A 25,075-nucleotide genomic window follows, 5' to 3' on the forward strand; every position below is an offset into this window, starting at 1 on the left:
CGGCATATGTCCAAAGTTCATGTGTAAAACGTTTCGTGCAGATTACTCAAAAATCCCAGGAGGAGGTTTGAACTGTTTTTCATATAATTCAAAATGGTGGGAGATCTAAAGGTCAGAGGTCAAAAGTCAGAGTGTGAAAGTTGTTCATCATGAGTAGACGCATGTGTGTATTGAAGTTTCATGGCTGTAGGTCAAACAGGGCATGAGTTGTACCTGTTCAAAGTTGGCATTTTGCTATAGCGCCACCTTTTGACGAAAGATTGTGAGAATTATTTCTTGATAGTTTTTCATGACCATCTACCATATGGCCAAGTTTCGTAAAAAGCGACAGCACGGTTCAGCCAGAACTGCGAAAAGTGGCAGAAACAGAATACTGCCAATCTTAAAACAGGTCCAGAGCTGAGCTCTGGCCCCGTAATGAGAGATGGCCGGGTGGGCCTTAAGACAGACTTCATATCACCTTGCCTCAACTAGTGAATGAAGCCTCGTAGAAATGTCCTTATACGTTAAAGATAGATAGTTTAGTGATATTGATAACTGCATTACTGCATAACCCGTAAATGGTCAGATATACATAAGCCTAAAATGTGATTATTTGTGTTGCTATGTGTCAGTCAGTATCCCGGTCAGTATCCTAGTGTCAGTATCCTGGTCAGTATCCTAGTGTCAGTATCCTGGTCAGTATCCTGGTCAGTATCCTAGTGTCAGTATCCTGGTCAGTATCCTGGTCAGTATCCTAGTGTCAGTATCCTGGTCAGTATCCTGGTCAGTATCCTGGTCAGTATCCTAGTGTCAGTATCCTGGTCAGTATCCTGGTATCAGTATCATGGTCAAAAGGTTTGAGGATCACTGTCCTAATACTAATGATTAATTGTAGTGTGGGGTGATCATTCATCTGGAACTTGGAAGGTCATTTGATCTTGATGTAAGCCCCTGTGAAAAGCAGCAGCAGCTCAGTGGAGAGGCATTGTTCCACATAGCAATCCAGTGACCCGTTTAGTCTGGGAGGAAAGTCATTAGTTACTGTACTCATGTATGTTGGGGATATGAGTGTAGTTCTGCCATGTGATCCCCTGCCCTCACGTACAGTACGCGCACACACACAACGAATGCGCGCACACACGCATGTTTGTATTACTATGCTTGTGAGGACATCAGCATTTTAGCAGTGGTGTAAAGTTACTAAGTACATTTACTCAAGTACTGTACTTAAATACAGTTTTGAGGTATTTTTACTTTTACTCCACTACATCTCAGAGGCAAATATTGTACTTTTACTTTTACTAGTTACCTTATTGATTTTGATTATTATTACAAAACATACACTAACCACTTCAGCCCTATATATATTTTGTCCATTAGAAAATAGCCGATCCACAAGCTCACAATGCGTCGCGATGCGACGCATTGTGAGCTTGTGGATCTGCAAAATGTATATATTTTTTTACTTGTGAAATGGGACATTCTGCATAATGACTACTTTTACTTTTGGTACATTAAGTACATTTTTATGCCAATACTTTTGTACTTTTACTCAAGTAAATTTTGAATTCCGGACTTTTACTTGTAATGGAGTATTTCTACATTGCAGTATTGATACTTTTACTTAAGTACAACATTTGAGTACTTTTTTCACCACTGCATTTATGAATGCCGTAAAGAAAAGAAGCCATTCTTAACCTTAAACCTTCAAGCCGAAAATAGCCGATCTACAAACTCACAACGCGTCACGCTGCGACGCATTATGAGCTTGTAGATCGGCTCTTTTCTGTGCATGACACCGAACTATAAATCAGGATTCAGGAATAACTCCAAACCCAACTGCCCCAGCCTATAACCCTAACTCCGACCTGAATCTTTCCCTAATTGTAAGCCTATAACTCCCCAAATCATTTTCAACCATAAAACAACAATTTATCTTGTGAGGACCAGGAAAATTGTAGATCCACACAATGTCTATTTCTTAAATTCTACTATAATTGTGGGCACATTTGTCCCTCACAAGTATAGAAGTATAGCAAGACAAGTACACACACACTCACGCAGGGTCACATCTCTGCTGGATATAAATAGCGCCTTGGGTGACACACACACACACACACACACACACACACACACACACACACACACACACACACACACACACACACACACACACACACACACACACACACACACACACACACACACACACACACACACACACACACACACACACACACACACACACAGAGGCACGCGCGCACAGAGGCACGCGCGCACACATACACACACACAGAGTTCAGTCACAGCTTGGTGGGTTGGTAAACAAGCAACAGTTGAAGGGAGACAGAACCACAGCATTTAAACACAACTATACAGGTAAGAAAATACATTATGAAACCTTATTGTCAGCTCTGTTTTAACTGTTGGTTTCACTGGTTTACATGTGGTGAAGCTACTGTAAGCCTACTATACTGTATATGATACATTTTGTAGTCATGCCTCACATTGTAGAAGCCAAAGTGACTGAGTGACCTGTTGTGGGGGGTGTTTAGTGTTATTACATAACACACACAACTCTTAAAGGAGCACGTCATCCATTTCCAGCCTTCATATTTAAATTGGTCCTCACTAATGCTTAATATAAAATGGCACCATATCTGTCTGTACACAGTTCAGAAACCTGCATTTTTTATTTGGTGCTTTTCTGCCTTTATTGATAGTACAGTGTAGATTTGACAGGAAACGGTACAAGTGTTGGGGAGTGACACACAGCAAGGGTCCACCGGGCTCGGGGATCGAACCTCTGACTCAGTGTCAGGCTGCATCAAAGCATAAACTTACATAGTACGCACCTTGACTACTAGGCCATCAGCACGGCCATGTTCTTTTGTTTTTATTGATACAAGAACAATAGCTTCTATTTCATCATAATAACTTCCCAGGAAGAGAAAGCTTATAGAATCCCCATCGATGATGTCATTGGTGGGAAGGTTTCTGAACCCCACCCGTCTCTGACACACAGAGCGAGTATGCAGAGCTCCTTTAAAGTACATTGGTACATGGGAGAATGTTTTCAGTTGCGGGCCAGTCTTTCTAATCTAAACCAATAGGAAGTACTGTAGATGTGTACTATGGGAAGAAGGAGCCAGTCAATCCCATGCCAGCCAGACTGACAGTCTGGGAAAATGTTGGGGGATTCTGCCTGGGTTCAATATCAGGTCCATCCCATCAGGGTTTGTGACCCATATCTGGAGGGGTTCGTTAAGGTTGTAATCTAAAGAACCCTGAAGCAGGGGTTCTCAAACGTTTTCATGTCAACGACCCCTAATTTGATATGTGTTTGGCCACGGAATCCCATATGAAAAGTTGTTGTGACATTTTTTTTTTTCAAGATTGAAAATAGCAGATCTACAAGCTGACAGTTAGATTGTCATCATGTGAGTGTGTGAGGGCTTTGGCAGGCTTATAGGACAACATGACTGTTGTCATAATTATTCATGTTTATTATGATGGATGACTGGAGGTCACCCAGATACTGTGTGCACCACGAGGACTGAACAGTGTTCTGAAATGGTTGTCTTAGAATTCTGCAGAGCGGGGAATTATATGTAGTAGAGCCCGATCTACAACCTCAATTTTAATATCAAAACCTGTATTTACATTAAATAAATCTCTCTATATCTAACTGACCGAAATATGAAAAGAACTCTTTCTCTATCTCTCTCTCACACACACGCATGCACGTCGCACGCAGGGGTTCAGGCTCTGCTACATAGCCTATTACTCCATGCTAAGCACCATTTAAAAGCCTTGTGTAGTCAACGATCAGCTCAGAGGTTATTCTCCAGACACCATTTTGATTAGTGACACAATGGTGTCAGTGATCCAAGCCCCATTATTGTTAATCAGGCCCATCAGCGTCTTGTCATCTATATACTTAGCCTACTTAATGGTGACATTGGAGCTGTGTGTGGCTACGCAGACATGTATGTGTACAGGGAGCACGACCCTCTGCATTGCCAGTCAATGAGTACAGGATGCTGTCAGTGGTACATCTGTAGAAGGCCCGCAGGACCTTGTGGTCCATGCCTAGCTCTGGTCCATAGCGTTAGAAGGAGTTCTCCTTAACGCTATGGGACTTTCGAGCCTTTGCACACGCACCACAGGCTGCACAGCGTCTCGTCTTTAATAAAATAAAATCAAAACACTTTTGCTACTCACCAAAACAAAGACGGTTTTATGGAGTTGAAAGCCTACTCTACAAAGTGGGAACACTCTGAGCCCCCCACCTCACGTCTAAAATACACTTTTTGTCCAGAAAATAAAATATTTCACCGGAAGGAAAAATCTGGTCAATATACAAATTCCATTGATCAGATCTGTAGGGGGCGCAGTGGAGTAACCAAAAACCTTTTTTTCCTTCCGGTTAAATATTTTCTTTTCTGGCCAAAAAGTGTATTTTAGACATGAGGTGGGGGGCTCAGAGTGTTCCCACTAAGTAGAGTAGGCTTTCAACTCCATAAAACAGTCTATGTTTTGGTGAGTAGCGAAAGCTTATTTTTTTTTTTTACTAAAAACGAGAGGCTGCGCAGCCTGCGCTACCGCGGGTGTGAGGGGAAAGGATGGAAAGTACCAGCGTTAAGGAGAACTCCTTCTAACGCTATGGACCAGAGCTAGTCCATGCCCAACTTCTTCAGTCGCCTAAAGTAGTGGTAGTGTTCTGCCCTTTTCACCCACCTGTTCTGTGTGTATATATACCAGGTGGGTTTCTCAGTGATATGAATTCACTGACTCTCTGTAGTGCATGAGTCCAAGTTGGAGCTGTGCGTGGCCACGCAATTGTAGGTGTACAGGGAGTAGAGGAATGGGCTCAGAACACATCCCTGAGGGGCTCCTGTGCTGAGGGTCAGGGGGTCAGAGGTTTTAGGTCCATTCCTCACCACTTTGTCGTCGATCTGACAGAATGTCCAGGATCCGGCAGCTGCACAGGCTGGGTCCTAGGTTACTGGATCTTCGACATGTTTCTTGAAGCATTTGCTACTATAAGTGCTCCGTGCCGCCAGTCATTTAGACAAGTTCCTTTCATTATGTTTGGCCCTGGAATGATCGTTGTTGATTTAAAATCATACTGTGTAACATTCATTAGTAGTCTTTCTGGCGACACCTCTTGTAGTAGCTCTGTTGTCACTATATAGGCCTACTGTTCAAAAAGTAATGCTGCCCAAAGATATTTTGGAATAAACAGCAAGTTGTCAGAAATAGTATTCATGAACTTTTGTTTAATTGAACAAGTTACACGGGATGATTTTAAAGCATGATGGGACTCTACTCTCACCGAGTTTAAAATATCCATAAAGACTCCTGATATACACCTGCCCTGGAATGCCGCCTGGCCCTGCTGCTTTACGCGTGTTAATTCACAGGAAAACACCTCAGAATCAGATTTGGCAATGACCGTGAGAGTGTGTCTGTGAGTGACCACAATGTCTTAGCTCCCTCCTCTGCATAGCTGCTGGCTCACTACTCTTAGATACTTAGGTATCTAGGTATCTATCTATGAAGGTGTCCATTGCAGGGCTGCTGTGAATCAACCCCAGACGCTGTATGCCGGCACGGGGAGTTGTCTGCTATCGTGTTGCTATTGTCTTCTGGTCTCTCTCCTCTCCTCTCCTCTCCTCTCCTCTCCTCTCCTCTCCTCTCCTCTCCTCTCCTCTCCTCTCCTCTCCTCTCCTCCTCCAGCAGTGAGGATGCGTTCTGAACGGAAGGTGGAGGTTTCCGTGTATGACCTGTCTTCTATCAGGGGTCTGTGGGAAGGTCGGGTGAAGCAGTACCGCCATAAACAGAGGAAGGAAAAGGATAGAGTGGAGAAGAGCGCGCTGGCTAAGTAAGCCTTCCTCACATTCACCACAACCTGGAGGTGTTTAACACCACAAATGGATTGATTGATTGATTGATTGATTGATTGATTGATTGATTGATTGATTGATTGAACACGATTATTAACAGTACAGGTAGTTCAGTCAAAGGTTATGCAAAAAAAAAGCCCCATGGGGATTGTTTCCATTGTGGTCCATTGAACTCAATTCATCAGTAATACATATAATACAATAAATACAATACAAAAGCAATACAAAACTCAGTAATAATCATATCTACAGAGAAAGGAGGGGTGGGGCGGGGGGCAGAGGATTCTACTATCAAGATGTTCAAGGAGTTAGTTTAATTGTATTTTATAAGGACATGAAAACAAAGTAGTTCACTTTAGATAAAACAACCCTCCCAGGCAGACCTTCACCAACACTAACTGATTGTGATGTTAAATGCTTAATTTGGTTCTAGTTCTAATTTGATGCAAAACAACAGACTGACAAGTGCTGCTCCTCAGCCGCTATCGAGCTCCCCGTTAAAAACATAGATAACATAAAGACCCAGTGTTTTAAATCAGTGTCCCTGTAACGTGAACCCAGGTTAGACAGACAGACAGACAGACAGACAGACAGACAGACAGACAGACAGACAGACAGACAGACAGACAGACAGACAGACAGACAGACAGACAGCTAGCTCTGTTCCCCTATGACAGAAGAGTCTTATCATAGTAACATGAACACACACAGGTCTATTTATGGAGACCGGGCAGACCTGGGATCTGTGGTGAGCATGTTAAAGGGCATGTTCGTAAGAACAGGCCGGCTTGTTTGGGGTTAGACGTGTCATCAGGTTGATATCAATATGATGGTGAAGGCTTTCCATTATGCATGCAATTTGATGATGAGCAAATATACATGATGACTGATGCGCGCATGCACGCACGCACACACGCACGTACACGCACGTACACACACGCACCCGCGCACACACACACACACACACACACACACACACACACACACACACACACACACACACACACACGCAGGTTTGTTTTACTATACTTGTGAGGACGTCAACATTTTAGGACGGCAATATTATGAATGCAATATCTTTTGCCATTTGCCATTTTTTACCGTAAGCATAAAGCCAAAAAATAGCAGATCTACAAGCTCACACTGGGTGGCGTTGTGAGCTTGTAGATCGACTATTTTTCGGTGCACGACACCGGCGCAAAACTATAATGGAGCATAATTCTAACTCTGACCCCTAAACCTAACTTCTAAATGTTCAATCCTAACCCCAACCTGAAGCTTTATCGAATTGTAGACGTATCTCTTTTTAAACAATTATTTATCTTGTGAGGACCAGGAAAATTATCCTCACAACGTCTATTTTGCAAATTCTACTATACTTGTGGGGACATTTGGTCCTCACAAGTATAGTAATATACACACAGTCACACACACACACACACACACACACACACACACACACACACACACACACACACACACACACACACACACACACACACACACACACACACACACACACACACACATACATACACACACACTAACTCTCTATGTCTCTCTGTAGAATCGATCAGGAGTGGCAGTATCGTATTTTCTGTAAGAGTCTGGAGAGCAGTGAAGTGAACACACTGCAACATTACCTGGACAGATCTGTTACCCAGGAACACACACAGACACACGCAGACACAGGTTTGTACTCCCAACCACGACCCGCTGACCCTTAAACTCTAACCCGCATTCTCACCCCTGTGACATCAAATTGGGTGACGAGTTGGGACGGGGACTTTGGGCTGATATCGGTCTATTGTAACCTTATGTTTTTTCAGCCATGAAAATGACATGGCAAATTTTGTCATGTATTATACTTTTTACACACACACACACACACACACACACATGCGCGCACGTGCGTGGCACGCACGCACGCACAGATGACAGTGATTTATAGTAGCCTAATGTAGACAGTACAGTCTGACTGACTGCCTCTCTGTTCCTTAAGGTTCTGGCTGTCAGTCCTCCTCAGTCTATAGTTCAATGATAAAGAGGTCTCTTTAAATAGCATACATTAATTAGCTTACATTAGCATACATTAATAGCATACATTAAAAGTTCAAAAAGAACAATACAAAATAATACAAGTTTACAAGGGGATCAGCAGTGCAATAAAGAAATAAAAAACCTAAAACTGCACAAAAGGAAAATGGAAAAAAAATAAATTAGATTAATTATTTGTTTTGACGTTTCTTAAATATTGGCAAGGATAGTGCTGACTTAAGTGATGCATCTAGAGAGCTCCACAACTGAGGGCCTCTAAACAACAAAAGTGTAAAATTTAAATCATCTCTTTGCCTTGTAGATTAAAATTCATTTCAATGGCCGCCGTCCGTTTTCGCACGGCTCTAGTCGGCTGCACTCGGCTGAAAAGGACCCGTATGAACGACCGACTGACCGTACACGACCGACCGTCGTGCATGCGCGGGACTCTCGATTGTATATTAGGATATACACTGGATGTCTAAAATCTCACCTGTTTCTTTATTCTGTGTGCGTGTGTGTGTGTGTGTGTGTGTGTGTGTGTGTGTGTGTGTGTGTGTGTGTGTGTGTGTGTGTGTGTGTGTGTGTGTGTGTGTGTGTGTGTGTGTGTGTGTGTGTGTGTGTGTGTGTGTGTGTGTGTGTGTGTGGCTCTCTCTCTCTCTCTCTCTCTCTCTCTCTCTCTCTCTCTCTCTCTCTCTCTTTCTCTCTCTCTCAGAGTCAGGAAGCCAGGAGGCAGCTGAGAAACTTATCTTTCGTCTGGATGGAAAGAACTGGAGGGTAGGCTGACCTATGACCCATCAGGGTTGGGGGTTCTATTGCGTGTGCAAGGCATTAATACTGGTTTACAGGTCCCACTAGCAAAGCTTGCATGTCCTCACAGTTACTTGGGGAAGTTTCATTTAGTTATTGTTGTTGTAATTAGGGGTCCAAGCCCCAAAGATGCAGGGAACGCTCATTGTCTTCGGATTATATGGTTCTCAGAAACTATAGAAGCTACAGTTACTAAACTTGACAGAACGTCTTCCGTACTACTCACTAATCGATTTGATGGTGGGGCAGTGGCTCAGGAGGTAGAGTGGTCAACATGGGAACCTGAAGTTTCCCAGTTCGATCCTCAGTTCCCCCTGTCTTAGTGTTGAGCACTGAACCCCTAACTGCTCCTGATGAACATGTTGGTGCCTTGCATGGTTTCCTCTGCCGTCTGTGTGAATGTAATTCACATTGTGAAGCGCTTTGGATAAAGGCACTATATAAATTCACCATCTATGATGGTGGTGCAACAGTATCCCGCTGTCACATCTTTTACTGAATTCCTTGGCTAAATCGTATTCCTCAATTTTACGTTTCTCCATCCTCTGCAAATAAATGACCATGCAGACTTGCCGTGGTCATTTGTTCTCGTTTTTGTTACTTAAGGCGGTTACACACCGGCGAATATGCGAATATACGCAAAATTCGGACTCGTTCCGAATAATTAAAAGACGCTTTTTTCGCTCCGCGAAACTGGTATATATACGTTTTTTAAAAAAAAACGTATTATTCGCATGAAAAAAATCGCCCCGGTGTGTAAGGACCTTTAGGCTTGTTTTTTTTCCCACAATGTCAAAATTTAGACAGCAGGTTATTAAGACAGATGCTATAGGTTCATTGTTTACCTGGTATCCTATGGTTTCTTGGTTATTGTAAGTCGTTCTGGATAAGAGCGTCTGCTAAACGCTTACATTGTAAATTGTTTATCCTCCAGTCCCAGAAATTGACCACGGTCCTCTGTCTTGTAAGACATAATGCTTCTTTAGGACAGACAAACCTTCCTAATGACGTTGAAGATACACAAGTGCATCCTTTGCGGAAGTCTTTTATCAGAATGCATGACACAGTACTACGCTCACAAAGCGCTGCAGCACGTTGTGAGCTTGTACAGTACGCTATAATCAGTGGTGGAAAAAGTAGCCTACTCACATTTTCTACTTAAGTAAAAGTATCAATACTGCAATGTAGAAATACACTGTTACAAGTAAAAGGCCCGTGTTCAAAATGTTACTTGAGTAAAAGTACAGAAGTATTGCCATCAAAATATACTTAAAGTACCAAAAGTAAAAGTACTAAAATGTTTGAAAATAGACGATCTACAAGCTCACAGATGTGACGCGTTGTGAGATTGTAGATCGGCTATTTTCAAATAGCCTATATATAAAACGGGGCTAAAGTGGTTAATGTATGTTTTATAATATAGTAATTTATATCTGCAAAGTAACTAGTAACTAAAGTTTTCAAATAATTGTAGTGGAGTAAAAATACAATATTTGCCTCTGAGATGTAGTGGAGTATAAGTAAAAATATTGAACATTGGAAATACTCCATTAAAGTAAAAGTACCTCAAAGTTGTACTTAAGTACAGTGCTTGAGTAAATGTACTTAGTTACTTTACACCACTGAGTATAATATCTGCTATATTTTCACTGTGCAACACCATTGTGCTCCTCGACCTATCTGCTGCATTTGACACAATAGACCACCAAATTCTTTTAAATAGGCTCCAACATCATATCGGCATCACTGGCTTGGCCCTAACCTGGTTCGAGTCATACCTCGCTAATAGAACCTTCGCTGTTCATTTGGGGGATTTCTCCTCGCCTTGCGCCCCCCTTACCTGTGGGGTCCCCCAAGGCTCCATTTTAGGCCCACTCCTGTTCCTTTTATATATGTTGCCTTTAGGATCCATATTTGAAAAACATAACATATCATTCCATTCATACGCCGACGATATCCAAATTTACTTACCCATACTAACTAACTCCGCCAACTCTTTCCAGTCACTACTCGGATGTCTACATGACATAAAATCTTGGATGAACAATAACTTTCTTACTCTCAACGAAAATAAAACTGAAATTATACTATTTGGCCATATCCCACCCTGCAATATCCCGGACACCATCACCCCTCTTATCCGCCCATCTGCCAAAAATCTCGGTGTAACCCTTGACAGTTCTTTCAAATTCAATCAACACATCAGCTCCGTGGTTAAAACCAGCTTTTTTCAGTTAAGGCTTCTGGCCAAGATTAAGCCTTACCTCCCCCGCCACCAACTGGAGATGGCTATTCATGCCTTCATTTCATCCAGAATAGATTACTGCAACTCTTTATACACCGGTTTGGATCATAAACAGATCAGACGCCTTCAACTAGTTCAAAATGCTGCTGCCCGCCTCCTTACAGGTACAAGAAGGCGTGAGCATATTACCCCTGTCCTTGCCTCTCTACACTGGCTCCCCGTGAATTTTAGAATTGATTTTAAGGTGTTTTTATTTGTCTATAAATCACTAAATGGGCTCGCTCCATCCTACCTCTCCGCACTTGTTAAACCATATGTCCCAACCAGGGAATTGAGGTCTGCCGAAAATCATTTACTTGAAGTTCCAACCAGAAATTTTAAAAAGACCAGGGGTGACCGCTCTTTCATGGCCACGGCCCCGCGACTCTGGAACAGCCTGCCCCTCCACATCCGATCCCCCCAATCGATCGGGGCTTTCAAAGCCAAACTAAAAACCCATCTTTTTTCCCTCGCTTTTAATAGCATCTAATTTCCATTTATGTAATTTAAACTTTCCACTTACACTTATTTGTCCTTCCCTCTTTTATGTTGTCTTTTAATAGTGTTTTCATGTTTTCCTTTGTTGCTAAATATTTTTGTGAACTTGCTCTGTTGTTTTGCATTGATGTTTTTAATTTTGCCTGTACAGCACTTTGGTTCAGCTTGCCTGTTTGTAAATGTGCTATATAAATAAAGCTTGATTTGATTGTGCGATGAAGTATAAAACAGGGATTAAGTGGTGTGCTTAAAGCTATATTTATGATCCTTTTTCATTATGATTATCATCATTTCTACCAGGGCTTTCCCAAGGAGTTGCAGTGGATGACCTACCTGAAGGAGTGGCATGTCAGAGGGACAAAGATCCACTGTCTGCCTGACTACCTGTCTCACTTCACAGAGCTCACCGTGCTGGAACTCCCAAAGAACTGTCTCACAGAGCTCCCAGCAGAGATAGGTCTGTCTGTCTGTCTGTCTGTCTGTCTGTCTGTCTGTCTGTCTGTCTGTCTGTCTGTCTGTCTGTCTGTCTGTCTGTCTGTCTGTCTGTCTGTCTGTCTGTCTGTCTGTCTGTCTGTCTGTCTGTCTGTCTGTCTGTCTGTCTGCCTGCCTGCCTGCCTGCCTGCCTGCCTGCCTGTCTGTCTGTCTGTCTGTCTGTCTGTCTGTCTGTCTGTCTGTCTGCCTGCCTGCCTGCCTGCCTGCCTGCACGCCTGCGTGCATGCGTGCGTGTGTGTGTGTGTGTGTGTGTGTGTGTGTGTGTGTGTGTGTGTGTGTGTGTGTGTGTGTGTGTGTGTGTGTGTGTGTGTGTGTGTGTGTGTGTGCGCGTGTGTCTGTCATACAATTTCACTAATTTCAACTCTGATGTCTCTCTCTCTCTCTCTCTCTCTCTCTCTCTGTCTCTGCATGTCTCTCTCTCTCTCTCTTTCACTCTCTCTTTCTCTCTCTCTAAAATCTCACCTGTTTCTTTATTCTGTGTGTGTGTGTGTGTGTGTGTGTGTGTGTGTGTGTGTGTCTGTGTGTGTGTGTGTGTGTGTGTGTGTGTGTGTGTGTGTGTGTGTGTGTGTGTGTGTGTGTGTGTGTGTGTGTGTGTGTGTGTGTGTGTGTGTGTGTGTGTGTGTGTGTCTCTCTCTCTCTCTCTCTCTCTCTCTCTCTCTCTCTCTCTCTCTCTCTCTCTCTCTCTCTCTCTCTCTCTCTCTCTCTCTCTCTCTCTCTCTCACTGTAGGTAAGCTGACCAGGTTAAGGGAGTTGAATGTCAGCTACAACCGTTTAATCAAAGTCCCTCCAGAGTTGGGAGACTGTGAGCAGCTGGAGAGACTGGAGCTCACCGCCAACCGGCATCTGTCATCTCTCCCCTTTGAGGTGAGAGAGAGAGAGAGAGAGAGAGAGAGAGAGAGAGAGAGAGAGAGAGAGAGAGAGAGAGAGAGAGAGAGAGAGAGAGAGAGAGAGAGAGAGAGAGAGAGAGAGAGATTGCTTTCGTTGTGTACATTGTCAAGAATCTGCTCCCAGTTTAACCTTGCTGCGTGTGTGTGTGTGTGTGTGTGCGTGTGTGTGTGTGTGTGTGTGTGTGTGTGTGTGTGTGTGTGTGTGTGTGTGTGTGTGTGTATGTGTGTGTATGTGTGTGTTTGCGCGCGTGCGTGTGTGTGTGTGTGCGTGCGTGTGTGTGTGTGTGTGTGTGTGTGTGTGTGTGTGTGTGTGTGTGTGTACGTTTTTTCAATATATACTGTACTGTATTACGTCAGTGACTGAATGGGAAAACTCTCTATTTATCATGTAAATAGTAAATACAGGTCTGAACATTATTTGATGTTGGCTCTGCAACATATTATTCCCTGCTCAGCATAATTAGAAGACGACCCTTTCAGAACATGGAACACAAACACCTCCTTCACTCTCTCTACAGCTCAGCAGTCTGAAGAAGCTGATTCATCTGGACATCGCAGAGAACAGCTTTGCGTCCATCCCCATCTGTGCCCTGAGGATGACCGCCATGCAGTTACTGGACATGAGTAACAACGCCCTCACAGACCTGCCTGAAGACATGGACAGGTGAGAATGATGCTGCTGTGTTCGCACCGGCAGCTACAAAGCTATACATACTATATGATCAGGCCTGGAATTTCGTCATTTTAGGGGCAAGGCCACTTGGCCTTTGGTGTTGTAATTTCTTTGAGGGCAGGAAGGCCATTAAAAACAAAACTCCAAAAATGATTTTTAAGTCCACGGAAATAATGAATTTAACTTGAAGGTTAAGGATGATTTTATTTTAATATAGTATAAGAATAGTATAACTATCACAGATAGTTATACTATTCTTATAGGGTTAGGGTTAATAACGTATTTGCCAACACATTATTTTGTGAAATAAATGGGTTATATTTCACAGATAGTCTATCTGTGAAATATAACCCATTTATTTCACAAATGACCAATATTTAGTTACAGTATATAGGTCTCAATATGTCACATTCAGCCCTGGACTTCACTGACTGTAGGGGTCACATTAATCACTTTAGATTCACAGATTAGAGATTTTATGTATTTTCCCCACAAGTTATTTTCGTTCAAATGAAATGTGATTGAACTTGCACTAATAATGTTTAGTTGATTTTTTCACTATTTAAAATATAGTATTTCTTAATTAATAATTACAGCTTGTAGATTGGCTATTTTCACCATTTTAAATAGTTTTTAAATAATAAAAAAGTAACATACAAGGTTTTCACCCGACAGTGACAATATTCGGTTCTGTATCAGTATACAGTATGAGTCAGTTTTAGCAGATTTCATTCTAATTGGCTACTAGCCTAATTGGCTACCAATATCAGATACTAAGCTACACCCGTACGTTTGTAGCTGCTACAAAATCTACAAAGCTACAACCCAAGTTGAGCTGGCTTCAACTGCAGCTACAAAGCTACAAAATGACCGCGTGTTTTGTTGCTTTTTTATTTGCCCCTTTTTCTCCCCAATTTAGTCGTTATGCCAATTGATTTCTCCCCACACACAATTCTGTGTTTTCACTGCTGTCATCCTACTGACTCACCTACCAGTGAGGAGCCCCCATCGGGAGGACGTAGAGCCTTTGTCCTATACTCACTCCACCCGCCCAACACTCCCTGCTGACAGGTGCCGCCCCCAGCCCGTAGGAATACATAGTGACAAATATCACCCTCCTCCCCGCCTGGATTCCCTCCCCCGAACACGGGCCAATTGTGTTCGTATAGATGCTCGACAAACCCGGTTGCACCACGGTGGATTCGAACCCACAACTGCCGCTGTGGTGGGCAGCAACTTTAACACTGCGGCACCCGAGCGTCAACCAAGTGTTGTTTCACCATTTCCATTTGTTGACATTGGCATTCAGAGTTCAGCCCGATTCGTGAAATCGGGCTTCGTGAAAATAGACACGCAACACGGCCGTGCAACAGAGCATACATGAGTCTCTACTATGCCTTGTAATACAGCAGCAGCAGTCCTCACTGGTCTGAATAATCTAAAAGTGTGTGTGTGTGTGTGTGTGTGTGTGTGTGTGTGTGTGTGTGTGTGTGTGTGTGTGTGTGTGTGTGTGTGTGTGTGTGTGTGTGTGTGTGTGTGTGTGTGTGTGTGTGTGTGTGTGTGTGTGTGTGTGTGTGTGTGTGTGTATCCTATATTTCCCAGGCTGGAGTGTCTCACCACCCTGTTCGTCCATAAGAACCATCTGTGTTACCTCCCCCACTGTCTGTCCAACATCACCACCCTCAGCATGATTGTGGTCAGCGGCGACGAGCTCAACTGCATCCCAACCCATCTCTGCAGGAACCCCGACATCAAGTACTGAACATAAACACACACTGGTTCTTAACGTCTGGTACCGCAGACCACCACCAGGGGTCCAAATGGACCCCTTTTTGGGGTCTGGTAACTCTGAGAGTGTACAAATGCAACCAAATGGATTTGTACATTCTCTGAGTTACTATGTAGATTGGGGTTTAGTTTAGTTCAATGGTTCTCAAGCCTTTTACTTTCAAGGACCTCCATAACTCTGAGAGTGTACAAATGTACATGTGTAAACTCTCAGAGTTACAAACCTGTAAGGGTCCATTTAGATCCCCCTGAAAGAAGCCTGATCGAGGGTCCCTGGACCCCACTGCATTAGGCCATGTAGACCCCCATTTGATGTAGTTAAAAAATAAATAATAATAATAGGCTAATAGTAAGATTAATATCTCATATATATTGCTTTTCTAGGTACTCAAGTTGCTTTACACGAGGGAGGGAAAAAACTAAACCAAAAATAATGAACTTTATTAGGAAAAAAAAATGACACAATATTTAGTTTATTTTGCTCTGGGACCCCCAGGACCAGCATACATACGGTATACATACTACTTTTATACAGAAGTAGTATGTAGAAACAGAGCAGATGAACGCATTTACTGGTTCTGTGTAAACAGAGTAGATACTATAGAATGCATTTTCTATTTCCATAGAAAGAAATAGAATGGTTTCTATTTCCATAGAAAGAAATAGAATGGTTTCTATTTCCATAGAAAGAAAAATAATGTTTTCTCTTTCCATAGAAACAAATATAATGTGTTTTGTCTCGCTGTCCACAGGTTCATCAGGCTGTACGACAACCCAGCGAGCGAAGAGAGGAAGAAGAGGGAAGAGGAGGAGAAGAAGAAAGACAAGAGTAGGGAGAAGAGGAGAGAGGAGGAGGAAGAGAGGGAAGATGGCGGTGATAAAGAGTTCATCCAGGCTTATGTTAAGTCTCTGAAAGACAGAGGTGAGTCTTAGGTCTCAATTTAATTTAGATGTTTTAGCATGTTATTTAGACAGATGATAGGTTCATTGTTTACCTGGTACATGATACTGACCATGATACTGACATGATACTGACATGATAATGACCATGATACTGACCATGATAATGACCATGATACTGACCATGATACTGACCATGATACTGACCATGATACTGACATGATACTAACATACTGACCATGATACTGACCCTGACCATGATACTGACCATGATGCTGACATGATACTGACATGATAATGGCCATGATACTGACCATGATACTGACATGGGTACCGACAGAAAAGCTTGTGAACCACTGATCTGTTAGATTTAGTTTAAGGACCTGTGTGTGTATTGAGAAGAAGAAAATGTCTGTCTTTCATTTTCTCCCAGATGCTTGCCCTTACTCCACCACCAAGGTGTCCATCTCCTGCCAGCTGTGATGAAGACTATGCGGAAGATGATGAGGAATATGTAGATTATATGAATTATGATGATGGTGATGATGATGATGGTGATGATGAAGAACAAGATGAGATTGTTTTAATGTCCATCCTAGGATGTTCCAGTGTTCCACCAGAAACTGTGACTTGTGGAATTCTGTTACTCCAGAGGTCGCTGTTTTTTTTTTTAAATGTAAGCTTTATTCTGTGAGGATGCATCCTGGCTGATGACTGCTTTGTCTTTATGCAAACATAATTTGAGAGGGGGGGACAGCTACTCAGATCACAGATTGTGATTGGTTGCCAATTTTGGTGTAAATGCTGAATGCAACACCTACATACTGTAGGTTTGAATGTAAACATGCTTCTGAGTTGTCAGGTGATTAGAGCAAAGCATTCCGTCACCAACCATTTTGCTTCACTTCTACATTTAGTGACAAAATAGTGATATTTAAGCACGATAAAACAATATGCAATATGCTATAATGTTTGTTTGAATCAAAGCTTTTAGTTATATTAGTGTCTGGTAAACTGGATTATGTGGATGAAGAAAATGGAGCCTGGTTTGTTTTGATGTGACCAAATACTTTTCGTTTTATTTTGCCGTGTGAGACTGACGTCCGCCTGTAGCTTTATGTATCATAATGATCAATGACTTGGTGGTGTTTGACTGAAATGTGATTTGAAAAAGTTTGTTTTCTAATGATACATCTAATTGTTTTTGTTTTGCTTAATATGTTGTTGAAGAGCCAATATGTTGCTGAAGAGCCAATGCAATAAATGTGGGGTTTGAGCTGCAGTGAATGATTCCTGTTTTCTTGTTAATCTTCTAAAGCTAGAGTTCATGTTGACTTTCCAGGCTCTTGCCAGTTCCTGCTGGTCCTGGATCAAATCCCACCAACAACGTTCTTTCCATTGTGAATCTATGGCACATTAATATAAAATAAAATGATTCAGTAATGTAATGGCCAAGTTTTGTGGCAAATATAGGTTCTTGAATGAAAACGTCAATGTATGAACTCTCACCACCCTTATTTACAACATTGCCTGGCAATTCATTTGTGAGGGGGAATGAAAGATATAGTGGAAATGCTGAAAGCCGAATTATGAATACGCTTATTTGGTTAAACACACTCTCTGGGATCATTTAAATTCCAGGGTAAGAAAAGCTTCTGGTCTTTCGACACAAACACACAAGTAGAATAAAAACAAATGCTATAAACACTCTTGTCTCACTAAATCAGTTATTTTTTGTTTTTGTTTAATATTTGACTTTCTATTTTAGTTTCTAACACAAAAAAAAATCGAATAGGTTTATTTTATTAATGGCTTGATATAGGACGTTTACTGTAGTATATTTATGTAACATAATACACTATACTGCTGAAAGTAAGCCATCCCACATGGTTCTCAGATAACAATTGTCCACTTGGAATCTCTGAATGTGCAACCCAAGTGCCATTACTTGCACCATTTAATTTACAGAAAATGTACCCCATTACAAGGGGACATAAAGCTGTATGTGTGCTAAAGCTTATAGCCCGCTCTAGTGTTGGTGCTGAGATATACAATTTTATTCCATGGTATAGTAGTTGAGAGATGAACAAGCAATATACACGTTTTCAAGGGGCTGGGATGAAATGTTGCCCATGTTTTGCTCTCTGTATAACAATTTTTGAAAACAAATAATGTTTGTTCCATGATTGAACTTCAGTATCTTAGATGACAGAAGAACTCACAACTCACTTTTAAATGCTCCAAACTTTTATTCCAACAGCAGCAAACTTCTAGCCTGGGATCCAGCCTGACTCACTAGGTTCGGCTGAAAAGCATCTGTATCCAGCTATGACGAGTGTTGTGTTTGAACACTATGTGTGTATTTGTGTAGTATAATGTAGAAGTGCAGGGAGTCATTCACTCTATCATTTCTGTCTGTGAGACACTGGGGCACACTTACTCTGCAACAACCAGAGAAAAGAGAGATGATCCTGTGACTGTCCCATATATTATCCTTATACCAAGTATACATACACTAGTAGTACATAGTTATAGTAAAGTGAATAACACTACCTCTAGTTGAGTACAACTTCAGTAACACTATTAAGTACAGTACTACTATGGTAGAAGTGTAGGATTACCAGACAGACAAGTAGTCCACTCCTCATCTTCTTCTCCTCCTCCTCTTCCTCACTTAGCTGAGGTGAGGCGGTTTCTACCTGACTGTCCTTGCGTCTCCTCATGAACTCTGGAGGGTCAGACTAAACCTGACACACACACACACACACACACACACACACACACACACACACACACACACACACACACACACACACACACACACACACACACACACACACACACTCACACACACACACACACACACACACACACACACACACACACACACACACACACACACACACACACACACACACACACACACACACACACACACACGCACACACACACACACAGATAGAAGAAGATGGAAGGGATATATAGTGAAGAGGAAGACACAGATTAACATATTCCTGGGATACTATCCCAACAGTGATTGTCTGATGTGTGGATAACATCTGAGATCTAAAGGTCAAAGGTCATAGGTCAAAGTGACAAATTATTTCCTCATAAGGAGACGCATAAGTGTATTGAAGTTTTATTGATGTTGGTCAAAAGGTTCATGAGCTATGCCTGTTCAAAGTTTGCATTTTTCAATTGATTGCTATAGCGCCACCCTTTGGCCAATGGTTGTGTGCTTCGTGTCTTCGCCATTTGACATAGCCCTCTACCATATAGCTGAGTTTCATAAAAAACGACCGCATGGATAGGCTAATACTGGGATCATGCAAAAAACAGCGAAAGAATAAAACGGAGAAACAAGAGAAACAACTTCAAAAACAAATGGGAACCACGGCACTATGTGCTTGGCCCGCTAAATATCAGTGATAAACATTTTTAAAACAAATTAATCTTGTTTTAAATTACCAAACCTGCCTACAGATGATGTCAGTGGTAGGCATGTTTCTGAACTGTCCACAGCCCTCCTCTGAGACACTGACGAGTAGATATTCTTTTTTACCATAATATAATGAGCATTCATGAGGACCAATTACTATGAAGATAAGATACAAATCGTTTCTGCCGGGTAGAGACCTCATGTGTCCTAAACTGTAACTGATTTTTTTTTTTTATGAAAAAAAAATAGCAGATCTACAAGCTCAACACGCATCGCGATGGGCTTGTACATCAGCGATTTTTGCTACGTTTGTGTGACACTTAAGTATGACAAAGTAGGCCATTCATTTAAAAAGTTAAAATATGGAGATAAGAGGTTTCTGCCCAACACACTGCTTGGTGAATCAATAAATTAAACCATCACTGTTACCAATGATGATTGGATAATAATATATATATTGAAATATAATATTCTAGCAAGTGTTGCAACCTGATTCACACACCTAGATTTCTATTGAATCTCTCAATTTATTCAGACATACCCTATTCACATTTCTAGGTGTAGCTCTTTAAGAATGTAAAGTAAAGTAGCTCTTTCTTTCTTTCTTTCTTTCTTTCTTTCTTTCTTTCTTTCTTTCTTTCTTTCTTTCTTTCTTTCAGGGCTTATGGTGTCCCTCCCAACCTACTCCAGACCATAGGAGTCATGTACACAGGTACCAGAGCCAAGGTCATGACCCCAGACATCAACAGTGAGGAGTTTGACATGGGGGTGTTGCAGGAGGTGAAGGGCTCTGAATGGCATGGCCTGTGTGTGGAAGTCCAACCCCTCCACCATTTCAAGCTTAGCTTCAGAGGTGACTGGCACAATAACAGTGATGTTCATTGGCCACTTAAGCCCTTTTTTATACTTCGTCGTATGACAGTAGTGTCATGTGAAAATAGCCACTCTGCAAGCTCATAAGTGACACGTTGAGCTTAAAAATTAGCTATTTTGACCACTGTTGCAATTTCTTTCAACATTTAAAATGTAAATTATACGAAATGTAAAATAAATTAAATAATAATAATAACATAGTGGCCTGTTTATGTTCATCAGTACGTTTTGTTGAGATCCACTGAGATATGGAAATAATAATAATAATAATATTAAATCAAAACATATATATATATATATCTCTGCTGTCCGGCCGGAACCAGCTAAATCCAAAATGGTAATTGTTCAGGAAATGAAAAACAAAATATCAATTTTTCATAAAATGAAGAAAACCTTATATTTTTTAAACAAAGCAATACTGCCTCATCAAACTTGGTATTGTGACTTTATATATTATCAGATACTTGCATGTGTCATTATATTATCACCACTTTACCCAAATCCAGTGCAAGTGGAGTTAGGAGGTTTTGTCCATCATTGATAAGAACAGCTGGCAATGGATCTCAAAGCTCACAACACATCACAACACATTGTGAGCTTGGAGATCAGCTATTTATGGTGAGCGCCATCCTCATATACTATAGATCAAGCTGAATTCTGTACTTAAACAACTTTTATTTTAACATGCATTGTAAACAACCATGGATCTAACTGTTACCACTGTTGTTCTTCTACAGTTTGAGTGCAACAAACAATTCTGCCTCAATACTCAATCATGTATTTAACAAAAGCGATCATGGCACACCAACAATAAATAAATGGCATATAAATACAAAATACATTCATGAAAAATAGAATCTGTCAAATCTGTAGCCTACTGCACTAACAATAACAACCACAGTTGAATTTACCTATCATATACCTATCAACATTTTATTATCACACTGTTGTGTGTTGTGTGTTGCGTGTGTGTGGTGGGTGTTTCTTAGTGCTTTAGATTGTCATAAAAGCTGTGAAAGTCTTTTGGCATGATCTCCTTGAGCTCTTGGAGATGTTTGAAACAAACTCCTGCACACACTCATTCTCTGTCCATTAACATTTAAAAAGAAAACACGAGCAGATGACCTTTGTGAAGACACCCTTCTCCTCTTTACTGGGGTGACATCTATCAAACCTTGCACATACATTCTCTTCTCTTCCCAGTTTATGTTCTCCAAAAAGCATTGAAAAATCTTCTCCCTGCCTCATACAGAGCAGAGCTTCTCGAGAGCCTGAGAGGAGGGGGGAGTTGTTTGTTTTTGACGGACAGTTTGAGGGTCCAATGGAGTTAGGAGTTTTCGTCAGAGGGGCTTTTTAATACTTTTCATATGTTATTATTAAAAAAAAAATTACACAGATGTAGAGGCGGTTCAATAGCGTTGATTTATGAAAAAAAAGCTGGTCCCGGGTGGACACTGACGATATATTCTTTATTTATTGAAGTTAAATTCAGAAATCAAAATATTTCCTCATAACTTAAGTGCATTTGCGTGTTCAACACCCTCATGTCACTCTCTCTCTTTCACTCTCCCACTCACTCACTCACTCACTCGCATGCACAAACACACACATACAAACAATATTTAGAACAAGAAGGATGCATACAGAATTTTACAGCATTGCAGTTGCATTAGGTCATATCACGTCATGTGTGTAAAATAAATAGTATTCAATAAATAGAAGTCACTTTATATACAGAATGCATAGGATTAATTTCAGCAGGTCCAGTGAAGCACATTTACCATCAAAACTATTAGAACTGAAATTGAACTCATTTGGTTTTTAATTGATGATGAGGATACAGTGGCCGTGGCACCTGCATTTCCACCAATAGTAGCTGTTGGTGCAGTTGTGGTAGTGGTTGGTGCAGTTGTGGTAGTTGTTGGTGCAGTTGTGATTGTTGTGGCACCAGTTGTGGCAGTATTTGGGGAGTCTGTTGTAGTTGTTGGAGTTGCTGTGTTAGCTGTTGAACCGGCTGTAGTTGCACCAGCAGTAGTTGGACCGGCTGTAGTTGCAGCAGCAGTAGTTGGACCAGCTATAGATATAGCAGCAGTAGTTGGACCGGCTGTAGTTGCACCAGCAGTAGTTGGACCGGCTGTAGTTGCACCAGCAGTAGTTGGACCGGCTGTAGTTGCAGCAGCAGTAGTTGGACCGGCTGTAGTTGGACCGGCTGTAGTTGGACCCACTATAGTTGCAGCAGCAGTAGTTGGACCGGCTGTAGTTACACCAGCAGTAGTTGGAACGGCTGTAGTTGCAGCTGCAGTAGTTGGACCGGCTGTAGTTGCACCAGCAGTAGTTGGACCGGCTGTAGTTGCACCAGCAGTAGTTGGACCGGCTGTAGTTGCACCAGCAGTAGGTGGACCGGCTGTAGTTACACCAGCAGTAGTTGGACCGGCTGTAGTTGCAGCAGCAGTAGTTGGACCGGCTGTAGTTGCAGCAGCAGTAGTTGGACCGGCTGTAGTTGCAGCAGCAGTAGTTGGACCGGCTGTAGTTGCACCAGCAGTAGTTGGACCGGCTGTAGTTGGACCCACTGTAGTTTCAGCAGTAGTTGGACCGGCTGTAGTTGCACCAGCAGTAGTTGGACCGGCTGTAGTTGTTGCAGCAGCAGTAGTTGGACCGGCTGCAGTTACTCCAGCAGTAGTTGGACCGGCTGTAGTTGCACCAGCAGTAGTTGGACCGGCTGTAGTTGGACCCACTGTAGTTGCAGCAGCAGTAGTTGGACCGGCTGTAGTTGCACCAGCAGTAGTTGGACCGGATGTAGTTGCAGCAGCAGTAGTTGGACCGGCTGTAGTTGCAGCATCAGTAGTTGGACCGGCTGTAGTTGCACCAGCAGTAGTTGGACCGGCTGTAGTTGCACCAGCAGTAGTTGGACCCACTGTAGTTGCAGCAGCAGTAGTTGGACCGGCTGTAGTTGCACCAGCAGTAGTTGGACCGGCTGTAGTTGTCGCAGCTGTAGTTGGACCGGCTGTAGTTGCACCAGCAGTAGTTGGACCCGCTGTAGTTACACCAGCAGTAGTTGGACCGGCTGTAGTTGCAGTAGTTGGACCGGCTGTAGTTGCAGCAGCAGTAGGTGGACCGGCTGTTGTTGCACCAGCAGTAGTTGCACCGGCTGTAGTTGCACCAGCAGTAGTTGGACCGGCTGTAGTTGCAGCAGCAGTAGTTGGACCGGCTGTAGTTGCAGCAGCAGTAGTTGGACCGGCTGTAGTTGCACCAGCAGTAGTTGGACCGGATGTAGTTGCAGCAGCAGTAGTTGGACCGGCTGTAGTTGCAGCATCAGTAGTTGGACCGGCTGTAGTTGCACCAGCAGTAGTTGGACCGGCTGTAGTTGGACCCACTGTAGTTGCAGCAGCAGTAGTTGGACCGGCTGTAGTTGCACCAGCAGTAGTTGGACCGGATGTAGTTGCAGCAGCAGTAGTTGGACCGGCTGTAGTTGCAGCATCAGTAGTTGGACCGGCTGTAGTTGCACCAGCAGTAGTTGGACCGGCTGTAGTTGCACCAGCAGTAGTTGGACCGGCTGTAGTTGCACCAGCAGTAGTTGGACCGGCTGTAGTTGTCGCAGCTGTAGTTGGACCGGCTGTAGTTGCACCAGCAGTAGTTGGACCCGCTGTAGTTACACCAGCAGTAGTTGGACCGGCTGTAGTTGCAGTAGTTGGACCGGCTGTAGTTGCAGCAGCAGTAGGTGGACCGGCTGTTGTTGCACCAGCAGTAGTTGCACCGGCTGTAGTTGCACCAGCAGTAGTTGGACCGGCTGTAGTTGCAGCAGCAGTAGTTGGACCGGCTGTAGTTGCAGCAGCAGTAGTTGGACCGGCTGTAGATGCACCAGCAGTAGTTGGAGCCACTGTAGTTGCAGCAGCAGTAGTTGGACCGGCTGTAGTTAAACCAGCAGTAGTTGGACCGGCTGTAGTTGCAGCAGCAGTAGTTGGACCGGCTGTAGTTACACCAGCAGTAGTTGGACCGGCTGTAGTTGCAGCAGCACTAGTTGGACCGGCTGTAGTTGCACCAACAGTAGTTGGACCGGCTGTAGTTGCAGCAGCAGTAGTTGGACCGGCTGTAGTTGGACCCACTGTAGTTGCAGCAGCAGTAGTTGGACCGGCTGTAGTTGCACCAGCAGTAGTTGGACCGGCTGTAGTTGAAGCAGCAGTAGTTGGACCGGCTGTAGTTGCACCAGCAGTAGTTGGACCGGCTGTAGTTGCACCAGCAGTAGTTGGACCCACTGTAGTTGCAGCAGCAGTAGTTGGACCAGCTGTAGTTACACCAGCAGTAGTTGGACCGGCTGTAGTTGCAGCAGCAGTAGTTGGACCGGCTGTAGTTGCACCAGCAGTAGTTGGACCGGCTGTAGTTGGACCCACTGTAGTTGCCGCAGCAGTAGTTGGACCGGCTGTAGTTACACCAGCAGTAGTTGGACCGGCTGTAGTTGTAGTAGTTGGACCGGCTGTAGTTGCAGCAGCAGTAGGTGGACCGGCT

At 42.9% G+C, this 25,075-nt stretch overlaps 1 protein-coding gene across 2 annotated transcripts; it reads left to right on the forward strand.

Moving 5' to 3' along the window:
• The first annotated feature begins 2,241 nt into the window (after positions 1–2,241).
• On the forward strand, positions 2,242–16,815 carry lrrc2 (leucine rich repeat containing 2). Of its 2 annotated transcripts, none has more exons than XM_080434095.1 (10): positions 2,242–2,361; positions 5,725–5,869; positions 7,459–7,583; positions 8,644–8,705; positions 11,821–11,977; positions 12,740–12,876; positions 13,418–13,563; positions 15,175–15,327; positions 16,113–16,282; positions 16,694–16,815. In XM_080434095.1, exons 2-10 carry the CDS (start codon positions 5,733–5,735, stop codon positions 16,741–16,743), a joined length of 1,137 nt encoding a protein of 378 aa, XP_080290221.1. In that variant the 5' UTR covers positions 2,242–2,361; positions 5,725–5,732; the 3' UTR covers positions 16,744–16,815. The 2 variants fall into 2 exon arrangements, with proteins under 2 accessions (XP_080290221.1, XP_080290222.1); XM_080434096.1 differs by having other exon boundaries at positions 2,302–2,361; positions 5,728–5,869.
• Positions 16,816–25,075: the final 8,260 nt, after the last annotated feature.

The sequence above is a fragment of the Gymnoscopelus braueri genome, assembly GCF_963280865.1.
Source record: "Gymnoscopelus braueri genome assembly, chromosome: 7".
In the NCBI taxonomy this organism is placed as follows: Eukaryota; Metazoa; Chordata; class Actinopteri; order Myctophiformes; family Myctophidae; genus Gymnoscopelus; species Gymnoscopelus braueri.